We start from the raw sequence: 12,988 nt of genomic DNA, 5'->3' as shown, positions 1-12,988 counted from the left end.
ATAAACAAAAGTTATGGACTTTGCGGTAGTACCTATACATAATAACATAATATTATGTTATAACGATGACAAATACGCGGTGCGGTATACATAATAATATTATTCACAATAGGTATTATGTATACAAGCATTAAACATTTGAAATCATCACACAGCGTATTATTATTATATTGTAATATTCCTACCAAACGAAAGTGTCACTAATGGGTGGCTGCTCTCCTCAAATGTCCATCACTATATTATGTACAATCTGTATTGTAAACTTTTTTTTTATGTTTATTTTTTATACCTTATATTTTGTTATTCCTGTATCATATTTACTTATTATGCCTTATTGTAAAGATTGTAAATTTTCATATAAAAATAAAAATAAAAATTAATAAATAAATATTATATAATATTCATCGAAACCGCCATATTGTAATAGTGCAATAATAATAATAAAAAAAAATATTATGCACTCGAGTTGCATTATAGCACTTTTATACACATACACATCGCATGACACATTTCGTACACGCACAAAGAGACATTTGCACACATATGCGACATATTATTATTCGCGAATCCGGTCGGAATGCAGTCTCTGGTGCATATAACGTGTATTATAATAATAATAATAATAATACGCTCGCGCGACGAGCGAGACCAGTTTGGCAGCCATTTGTCACGTATATATTATATTATTATATATTATGAGACCCCCTATGTGCCGCCGCCTAAGTCGCGCACAGGCACGGCACGACGACAAGTAAATAAGGCATGTCGTCACTTCAATACGTAGTACGTATACTACGATTAACATTATACAATAGTGCCTATATTATAGTGTAGGTATATGGTATTATCTATCATCTGTGCATTAATCGCATAAAGGCTCATGGATTTGGACAGCGAATATAATACGGCTGCTGCAGTTGCAGAAGGACTTGCGAACTCGGTTTGGACTGCCGGCATAGGTACCTACGTTATAGGTACGCGAGTATTACAGCTATAATCAATATTAATTATATGAGTCAATTACACTGCTGTTATAATATGTTACCCTGTCTACAATGCTATACGAAAAATATATACGCGCATTAAAAAAAGTAAAATTAATTCAAAACAAAGTAGGTATATTGAGAACGAGTCAATAGCAAATGCTTGCTATTTGCTAGCTAGGGACCGGTTGATAAGAAACAAATATTTACAAATCACTTCCAAACTAAAAAAAAAACTATAGATAGTATGAAATGGTCTAAAATGTACAACATTTAATATGTTTTAAAGAATCAAAATGTTCACATACTCTATATATATAGATTCATTAGTCATATAATAATTCAATGAAGCCACATATCTACCCCTTTAACAGCGCTTATTAAGTAAAACTTGGTCGACCGTACTTGTTACTTAATATTCATAACCAATAACAGGGGCGTGGATTGGCCCAGTGGTCTTCTATGACAGTGTGGGCTGCTTTCCTTGGTTGGGTTTTGAGCCGATGCCTTATAAGTGGTTCAATTATATCGTGTAAGACATCGGTACATAAACATAAAGTAATGTGACATAAATATAATAGGAGTATATATATTTATATGAGACAGAGGTGTCATCAAACTTTAATAGTTAAATGGTTCCAGTTTCTATAATGAATAAATCATAAATTCGTTTCTTTTATTTGCTATTATATTATTTTGAGGGCAAACAAATATTTTGGTGCCTAAGACCCCTCTGGCTCCCAACAAATTACGTCTATGGTCAGGGTTATTTACATTTAAAAATATATACATTTTTAAGTTATTATAAATTCAATATAAATTTTGTAGTTTTGGGATTCATCGAAAATGTTACATTTAAAGTCAGAATTACTTATTAAGCTGCAATCTGCATACGTAGACTTAATCATTTTAGGTTAAATTAAACATTACTCGTGTAATGTATGGGTAAAAGTCGAAAAGAGGGTGTACAATATTCAAAAGAAAATAACGATTATCATTATACGATTTTCATCATAAAAACTGCATAATTTCAATTTTAAACGTAGTTGCATTCTTTTGTTTGTTGTTTATGAAGATACGTTTATTCGGTTATTTCAAGGCTTAGCCTATTATAACACGAAAAGAAAACATCGAATATAATATATAATATAATACAGCGGAAACGTTCCTTTGGTGTTAAAGACCGACTTATCTGTCGTTTGTTCAATGTCAGCAAACTGGAAATCAATATTTGCCCGAAACGTCGTAAAACGTATTATTATTATTTAAAGATGAACAGCGAAAACGTGTTAATTTTGTCTTTTCAACGACAGTTCCCACGGGCAGAGGTGTCGTGTTTACCTAACCCAACTAACCGATCCTGAGTACACAGGGTAATGGCAATCACCTATAAATTACATCGTATACAGTTGTAGATACCTGTACGGCCTGTACCAAATAATAGTTATATTGTAATGATAAAATAAAAATGTATGCTACGCACAGATACAATGTATCAATATATTCAATTTATCAATATATATAATATATATTTCATATATTATCAATTTATTATTTTATAGTTGTTATAGGTATATATTATATCGCAATCGTTTGTTAGAAATTTACGATTTCCATGATCAATAAGAATATTATTATTATAATTTAGTTCTTCACTGCATTAATAATGTAATATAAAATAATGTACGTTTTCTTATGATTTTTGAGTGGTCGTTTTTATATACGTCACGCAACCTGATGCAAGTCAAACCGTATTGCACTCGTGTAATATATTATTATATTGTGTATACGCCATACGCGCATATATTATTATTTATTAGTTGCCAATAGCGAAAACTAATAATCAAAATAATTGTAGAGGTATGATAATATACACTAATGTCTAATATTACATTATTACCTATTCTTCTTTATAAAATTGTACGATATTCTATAATACCATAATATTATGTATAAAAATCACGATTAATGTTGCATTAAATTATTGTTTTGGTCATATAGGTACAGTGACACACCTATACAATAATTATAAATACGATTTCTAAACCTAACTGCTTCGACTAAAATATCACTATTAAGATACTTGACACCTGAAATTATAATAAGTGGCTAGACATAATATAACCTAATATATCAACTTCGCACAACAAACAAAACAAAATTAATTATAATTTTTTTTTTTATTTACTTTATTACAACACAAGCAATTCATGTAATTTTTTTATTAAATGTACACACTTAGTTTAGGTTTACTAAACGAAATACAAAATAATATTACTAATACGGTTTAAATTAATTTTCTTGTAACTGTTTTACCAATAATTTTTAATTACATTTTTTAGACTCAGAACGATGAACACTGAACAAGTATCAAAAGAAATAAAAGTTAGACTAAATAAAGTTTGCAATCTTTTAAAGGAAATCGAAGACATTTTATGCAAAGTTAATAATGACGTTCAATCATCAGAATGTAACTATTCATGCAATTGTGTTTGTGGAAAACAATCGATTCCTGAAATAATAGAAACACTATCCAATCATTGCAAAGATGACGATAGTAGAAAATGCGAGAAAATGCCACAATTGCACGTGACGTGTTCTGAAAAACGTGCAAAATGTAAAGACTTAGGGAGAGAAAAAATGTCTTCTGATGTCAATGACATCAGTCAATGCTGTCGGAGAAATAATAAACAAAATCATGAAAAAAATAACACAAACGATTTATGTTGCAATATATCAAACAAGCAATTTGATAATAATACACAATATAATGAATGTACGCATAAAAAGTTTAGAAACAGAATAAAAGATATTAATCAAAAGGTCATGTTATATTTTGACGAAAAGAATAAAAATAAACCTAACACACCAATTGAATCAACAATTAAATCGAAAAAGACATCACGGTTCTGTAGTAGTTCGTAAGGATTTCAATGTAACAGGAAATATCCAACCAAAAGGTAAACATTACTTGAAGTAATAAACATACAGACTATGAAAGTGTATTAATTATGTATTATCATATCATTTTATTCACTTCTATAAAACGGCAAAGCAATTTTACAAAATATTATGTGGTTATAGGTCATAAGAACTGATTTATAGGTAGGTACTAATATAACTGATATATTAATAAATAGTCATTTCATTTTTTTATACCAAATATCAAATGTTATTACATAATATTATATATTTTCCATTTATTTGAAATAATAATAGTATAACATACAACAGGCAAGTATACTTGCCTATAATTATAAAAAGGGTACAATAGTCAATGAGGCATGATATAATATATTATTATAAAACTCTTATAGTCTATATTGTTAAGTTGTTTTTAATTGTCAACAAATTACTAAATAGTAAATACTGTAATTATTTAATATTATTAAGATATACCCGATTTTATTGAATAAAGGTCATAATTTTATAAGTTATGAGAAAATATCTAACCTAACCAAAGTTAAAATTATAATATAATGATATACGGGTGCAGGCTAATGACCAAAATATATTTTGATGCTTTAACTCAATAAATTAATATGAAGAAAAACCAATGAAAAATCTCAACATTTTCACTACATCATTGTCCATTGAAAAAAAAAAACATAATATGTACCTAGTAAAGCTATTATTATAAACTGTTGATTCGTTGATTATTCATTATTGATATAATTTTGAATAATTTAAAAATTAATAGGAAGTAAGCATTAAATATGGTTCCCGTTTAGTGAATTTAATCAGATTTAGATTAAAATACTTGAAGATCCACGCATCTATATATTTTAATAGTTGAATTGCAAGATTTCCCAGAGTGGATATAGATTAATTTATATCATATACACTTATTAAAATTCTGATTTTTAAATTTTGAAGTAAGTACCTATACTTTAGGACCATATTTTCAAATTCTAATATATCCAACACATTGTTTAAGGTAGCTTGGAGTAAATAAAACCTTATTTGTAAACGATATAATGTTTTGCACAAACAATTTGAACGCAAAACGAGCTAGTATCTTGTTAATGAAACAAATGGATTTAGCAGTTTCTATAACACTCAAGGCTTGTTATAGAAAATAGGCCAATTATATGTTACCTCAACTAAATAAAAGATGCCAGGCAGACGTTAGTTCTATTTCTAGTTCCTACCAATAAAATTAACTCTGCATTTCTGCAACAGAGAAAATAAATACGCGCTTACACTCGGCGAAACGGCGGACGAGCAAGCTTTGCTGATGACGTTGTTGAGTTCTGAGTACAATCTTAGTACCTACGGCCTTGGAAATATATAATATCGTCCAAATTTGAACTTCAAATGCGTATAAGAAATATCGTTCCTATATGGCTAGATGTATCTTTAATATTTTCGAATCGCTTTAATAACACCTTATAATAACTTAGTCCTGGTATTCATTTTTCAAGCTTATTGACCGGTAAAACAATTTTTATCAATATATATATATATATGTATACCTATATAAAAAAAAAACATTATAAAAGATAGACACAATATTTGATTTTTTCAATTATTAAGAAAAGTAAGTACACTAGTAATTTTTATCTATTTACTATAGTATTGAACTAGAATCTTCAGACAAAAAAGACACATCATTGTAAAATCAATACATCATCACTTTGCTCAGGATCTAAAATAACGAGTTTAATAAAATGTATACCTACTAGAAAGTGGAAAGTATATATAGGTACAGTGGTACATATTTACGGTTTATAATATAAGTAATATTTTCCAACTCAAATTTCCAAAGTTTTCACTAATTAATTTCTTAAAACTCATAATACCTAGATGAAGTATAAATATAAATGAAAATAATTTATTATATACGTATACTGATTCGATGGAAACTGGTTATGATTTTGAGCCAATTATTATTCTTCATAAAAACATTAATTAAAATTTCATAAATCCGTGGTATTTAGTGCTTAATTAATCTAATTCCAAATGTCATTATTATGGATTACTTTTAACTACATACTCAGTTTAATTTTATTGAAACATTGAACTAACAAACTTAAGTACTTACTAAACGTCTAAACATAATGACATTTTATTCATTCAAATAACACTTTATATTAATTATCAGTTTATCTATATAGTATTTATTTATTTTTACATAACTATGAGATAATTATTATTAGCGAATCACTGTATAGTATCAGATAAACTATAAATATAATACCTATGCTATACAAACTAACAATGTTAATATTTCGTCTTTAAAATCATACGAAAATAAAAATGTTCATCCAAGAAGTACGTCCCCATAATATCAGTGAAAATGTACAATGTTTATTGTTTATACGAGTTCAAACTTCAAATAGTGCATTACCTAAATGCAAACTATGTACATATGTTTTAAAACATAATAGGTACCTATAACAATTTTATTACAATATTTTTTTTTTTTACTTATTGCTTACAAATTTCAGGGGAAAGTATTATTCATTCTTTATTGTTCATTGGTATTTTTAATAATACATTTAATCATCTGATCATAATTAAAAGAAAACAATCGATAATAAAACGAATTTACGTCTTTCTTATACCTACATATTTGTTTATTATAATATATACTCTGACAGTCTCAACAGTATAAGTGCGTGAAAGATTTGAATGATTAAATAAGGTAAAGCACGTGCTTTTACTTAAATATTCACATTTTGTTTTAATTTTTAAACTCCCTCGTTATTGGGTTCTTCACGTAGAAAAACATATATCATACTCAATATAGTCAATACAATTTGGTTTTTATATCACGTAGGTACTGTTATTTTTTTTATTTTTTTTTTATTTAAAATACATCTACAATCTATACAGTTTTTGTACAATAATTAGATTTGATAAAAAAGAAGAGAATATAAAATTGACGGCGAATATTAAGGTTGGGAAGTTATCCATTGATAACACCCAGCCAAAGGTACTGTTATTAAAATTTATTATTGTAATTTAGTCAGAGTGATTTTTTTAACATTTTGTCGCCTTTTGCCTTAGTCAAGTAATTATAAAAATAATAAATTATTAAAAAAAAAATGTCGTCCATTTGTTTAATGAGTAGGTACTACTGTACCGGAGTACATACCTATTTACTTACACTGTATGTCATACAATACAATAAACAATATAGGTATAGGTATATTACCTATCAAACTAGGTAAAAACTATTGAGTGTTCGCTGTTAAAATAATCACCTGGTATGATAAATAAATAATCACATATATTACTTATTGATATATAATATGAACACATACACACATAGAAAACCACGTTACACAGGTGGTTGGATATATGGTACCTATCTATATATATTGTAATGCATGTTTTTAGTGTGGTGAGTTTTTACCGCGGCGAATAGACGACAAGATGACACCTCTAACGAACAATTCGGTACGGTTAAATTACTAAAAACGATGTAATCGGCTCCGAGGGACCTACATCCCACTTGAGTGATCACTATACGAAAATCCGGTCAATGCGGTATAATATGTCACCAACATCCAACCAACAAACCAGCCAAACTGTCAAACACCATCGAGACAGTGACACAGCTGTAGTGTGCCTATAACCATTATATATGCGATCGATTTGTATGTTATGGTTCCACGCAGGCAATATAATTATCCAAGTGAAACAAATAGCATTTGTCATAGTTAATGAAACCACTTGTTCGACCCGTTCGTACAGGACATGATAAATCGGCATTCTAATGTATCCGTTGTGAATAGGTATAGCTATTATAGTAACAGACTCGCGATCAGGATCTATGCCGGAATAAAAATTTTATGAATTATACGGACAGACGATAATATTAACCAGGATTCAATATGGAGACCTGAACGATTGTTTTAAAATTGTGTTAAATATACAGTGTAGACCTGTGTAGTATATATTTACTTATATATATATCAATTAAATTTCAGTTAGTTGTGAATTTCACGTATAATATTATATACAGTTGTATATCATATAGATTGTTGGACACTGCGTACTGTAAATATGTAGGAATAGAAGACATTATATCACTAGTTTTTATTTTGAAAAACTATACATATTTTTAGTAGGTAGTTATAGTAATTTAGGTACGTAGGTACTTACTCAATTATATTATACGGACAAAGATGGTTTTTGTTTCATTCGATTCGAATACGTTTTGTAAACTTAGGTAGGAGATTTTGATCTTTGCATGAATAATACTCTAATTAGTAATACGTAGACATGTAGTATTTATCTCTTGCAATTTCTGATATAATTTATAGAAAAAAAGTTGTTAGGATGGATATGTTTAAGTGAAAATACTTTAATTGTTTCAACTAAAGAAAACTTAGTTCTTAGATGTGTTATCGTATGAGTCTGTATATAAGAAGATAATTATTATTGTATGTATGATTAAAAACTTTGAATCATATCTGGATATAAAAAATGTAAAGCTAAAAGAGAAAATAGGGCATTTGATGTCAGAATGAAGTATTCTAGAAAAGCGTTTGTTCAAAAAAGCATAGACTATCTAGGTCCAAAAAACTACAACTTAATGCCAATTCATATAAAAAAGAAATATTTTATAAGGAAGGGAATCGTATAACTACAGGAATAAAAAAAAATTCTTGAATAAAGAATTATATTTATACTGTGTCAATTTTTCATATTATTAGTTATTAAAATTCTAATTTTATCTTTAGATTATTGTCTGTTTTCCATATTTTATAATTTCATATATTTCATAATATGTTAATATGTTATTATAACTTTTTACTAGCACCATCACAAGCGCGTGTGCTTAGGTGGTAGATTAAAATTTTTTTTTTCATTGTAAAGTTTAATTATTTATTTAAAATATATAATTTCTCTGTACAATAGAAAAAATAAAAAAATATATACAGTAATATAGTTTGAAACGAAAATCAAGAACGATAAAACCTATTTTGATTTTTCGGATACCTTAGTAGGTATATACGATGCCTATTTGTTCGTTTGTGCTTTGTATAATATAATATATACATATTATACCATTATACCATAATAATATTATAATAATATCAGTGTTTGGAAGGAACGAGTTCCAAAAGGAATGGATTCCTGGAACAAATTCCTTTTTAAAGAACGGCACAATGAACGAAATTCTTTTTATAAAAAAAGAACGAGAAAATGAACTAGTTCTTTTTTTTAAGGAAAAATAACAAAATTGTTCGTTCCTTTCTAGTTCCAATAATTTAAACAGATAAGTACGTAAAAATTGAAATTAAGAAATATTTTTTTAATGTGTATAATGTATATTCCTAATTAGTGATTGTTATCGAGTATCGACAAAAATTTAATTTTGAAGAAAATCTCAAAATATATAATAATATATTGCATATAAACATATAAAATATGTATCTATACTTGTAGTTATATATTATAAATAAAAATTAAAGAAGTATGCATAATACGAAAAAAAAAACATCAATGATTAAATAAGAATTTTTATTTTATTTTGAACTAAAAAAGGAACGAATTCCTTTTTTTATAAAAATAACGAGGAACGGAACGAATTCCTTTTTATAAGGAACTTGCCAAACACTGAATAGTATATACCACCGGGTCGGTTATAGACAGCTACTGAAGCCTTGGTCGTTTCAATGTTTCATGAACCAGAGATCGCGGTGTAATATTATAGAGAGACAGGTCGTATACAGATAGGTATTATAACGTATCATGATATCATATGCTATAATATTATTAAATATGATATAGAAACGAGCGCGTGTCCAGTGTTTGAATGATTTGGACTTATTTTATTATTATTGTAGGAGGTATGTGTATGATATTATTATGGTATGTAGATCACGGATTGTTTTTCGTTTTTACCCTATCAGTCATGTATTGACACGACTCCGCCGTATAGCTGTCCGGCGCACGAGAATGCTGTCCGTCGGAATGCACACCGCGCGCGCCGACGTTATTAATATTTGACCACGTACAATAATAACGTTTTAATACCTTGATAGGATCTGACACGTGAAAAATGATGCGCGAAGCTATCCACATATAGCTGCGGGGGCGGTGCCACTCCGGACCGTGTGTACTGCAGCTGAGGTACATTGTGTGTGTGTGTGTGTGTGTGTGTGTGTGTATTGGGATATAAGAAAAAATTCGTCAGTTCATTGTTCTTGTACCGAATTTATTTTTTTAACCTCGTCGTACGATTCCATTATTAAAAAACCCGACTGACGTCATGTGGAGAGCGACAATATTGTGTTCGGTAGGACCGTTTTACAGGCACCGACCAATAAATCTTGACACGCCGCAAAGATCTATTGCACACGCACGCACATACACACGCGATATTATACGTACTATATATGTGCGGGGCCCTCGTCGGACTTCGTTTTATTTTCGGAGCTGCTGACGGCGTATAATCGATTCGGACGCGTATGTTATAATATAAAATTATACATTATAATATAATATCATGCGTGCTATAGCGTACCTGTATACAATGATATCGCGCCGCACATTGCAGCATTATAATTACCTATGTATGATACAAAAAACGGCAGTCCAAAAAAAGGTACGATTCGCGTATCGTAATCCGTTGTCGTATTGTTGTTATTATTATTATTATTATTATGGACACCGCCGAGGTGATCGGCATCGAAAAGCACTTATTTTCGTCGGCAATACGGCGCTCGCCTTCAGACCTCCTATATACTATTCATTAAATATAATTAATACAATTAAAGATATTTAATCAATGTATATATCCATCAGCAATCATAAATACCATAATATAATATTGTATATGGTTAATTGTATTGTCTATATAGGTGCGCACCGCACCACCACAGATATCACGTATAGATACATACGGCCAATAGAATAATATGTGCACATATAATATATTAATATTATATTATGTATTGTACCTATATTAGATGAGGAAGATGTGGATAATAAGCGTAAAAAACAATGTCGTCATTCGTCTTGCATTTTTCTATTACGTATTCATATAATATACCTACTATATGTTTTATCAAGGCTGGGCAAGTTAATGATTTTTTTTAACTCAGTTAAGTTAAGTTAATATGCACCAATAACAAAAAGTTAAAAGTTAAAAGTTAATTTAACTATAGGTTAACTCAGTTAAGTTAAAAGTTAATACACAATTTTTGTAAACTTTTTATTAAGTTAAAAAAAAGTTAATTTGTTTATACAACGCTAACATACTTAATTTTTTCCAACCCAAAACTAAATTATAGACTATAGTGTTTATATTTTATACAGTGTTTCCATATTAGTTAAATTCGAATTATATACATTTTTTACTTTAAACAATTCACGGTAAATATTTTTTGACATGAAAACGAAATATAGGTACTGAAGTAGTGAAATATGATAAAATTAAAAACAAAATAAATTAACTTAACTTACTTCTTGAAATGAAAAATGAACTCGTTAATTTCACGTTAATTAAAAAAGAAATTTAGTAAGTTAACAGTTAAGTTAATGAAAAGCCAAAATTAACTAGTTAAGTTAAAAAGTTAATATAAAATTAACTTATTAACTTAACTTTAACTTTTTAACTCGTTAATGCCCAGCCTTGTGTTTTATACATATAATTTCGTTTTAGCCCATGCAAAAACCAAAAAAAAATGTTAAGCTTATACATAAAGTTGCAATTGGTTATGGAAAAAACATTTTAAAGAAAAGGTTGTCCGTATAATTTTAGATTATAGACTCAAAAACAACTCGACCGATATTGACGAAAATTTCAGAGACTAGATACCAGGAAAATTGTAGTGTATTTTGAGCCCCTTTAGAAATATGTAACGGGTGCTATATTATCCAATTTACATATAGCTGATAACCTAATTACCCCATTTCAGTCGAATTAGAATAACAGAGCGAGATTTGCAGTCCGTGAACTGCTGATCAACACTGAAATCTAAAGAACCTAGGTATAGTGCCGTATTTTGTAAATTTTTTCAATTTTCCTTGAGCGAAGTCGGATTTGTTATACAGTTTTAGTGTATACATATAACATAATGAACACGAATGTAAAAATTTTATATTTACTGAATGGTAGGTATACCAAAAGATAAACGCCCTAACGACCCCATTATATTAAATAGGTAGTGATATAATATAAAAAATATATATATTAATATATTATTATGTCCAAATGCTGAATTATGTTTGATCTTGAATTGTATATCTATAATGTAAATTCGTTTTTATAACATGATTTTGAAATAAATAATAGTAGGTAGCTATTTAGCGATTAAGAATATTTACTACCTATTTAGAATAATCGCTATAACTACCTTTACGTTATATTTATACTAGTCTGCCTGAAAGACATAATTCTTAAGCAAATCTTTATAATATCTGTCTGCAAAACTCTACAGTAAACAAATTATATACTTTATGATCAAGATATATACCTGCCTACTGTATGGATCTATGGGTATCTGAAGATATACACTGTGCAGAGTTTGTTTTATTAAGTTATTGTCCAATCTGTTTAACATCGTCAAGGTTAAATCAAAAAGTTATACGACCGCACAATATCAGTGTGGGCGCCGCGTGCACATATAATATTTTTTGAATAGACCGTTTAAGACGTATATTATATTACACACACTGCAAACTTACGATGTTTATGTATGTTACAAAGACACGCGTTATTCAAATCGTATACGATTTCGAAAATTGAATTCCTCAATATTATGTTTGTTGTGTAGGTATTATAAATAATATATCAGAATATTATGTGCGTGTAATATATTGCAGCCTTTAGTATATATTTAATTTAGAGACATATTTTAAACCATGTTATGTATAAGCTATACCGCTACCTGTGCGATCTATATCGACGGTATATAATGATAATCTGTCGGCGGGTTTTGTAGTGACCGAGATATTTACTGCATAATATGAGACTAATATAATATACCTACGTATAGTATATTAATATGTATGCGGCTGCCTGTTTGTCATGATGAGGCACT

General features: G+C 28.7%; 1 protein-coding gene across 1 annotated transcript; it reads left to right on the top strand.

Moving 5' to 3' along the window:
• The first annotated feature begins 3,159 nt into the window (after positions 1 to 3,159).
• Positions 3,160 to 7,886, top strand: LOC100568594. Its single transcript, XM_029490797.1, has 2 exons — positions 3,160 to 3,943; positions 7,329 to 7,886. Exon 1 carries the CDS (start codon positions 3,336 to 3,338, stop codon positions 3,906 to 3,908), a length of 573 nt encoding a protein of 190 aa, XP_029346657.1. The 5' UTR covers positions 3,160 to 3,335; the 3' UTR covers positions 3,909 to 3,943; positions 7,329 to 7,886.
• Positions 7,887 to 12,988: the final 5,102 nt, after the last annotated feature.

This window comes from Acyrthosiphon pisum, chromosome A2 (assembly GCF_005508785.2).
Source record: "Acyrthosiphon pisum isolate AL4f chromosome A2, pea_aphid_22Mar2018_4r6ur, whole genome shotgun sequence".
NCBI classification, from domain to species: domain Eukaryota; kingdom Metazoa; phylum Arthropoda; class Insecta; order Hemiptera; family Aphididae; genus Acyrthosiphon; species Acyrthosiphon pisum.
This window is presented reverse-complemented; position numbering and strand designations above follow the sequence as displayed.

Coding starts and splice junctions, on each gene's coding strand:
- LOC100568594 (XM_029490797.1), top strand. CDS start 3,336: ATGAACACTGAACAAGTATCAAAAGAAATAAAAGTTAGACTAAATAAA.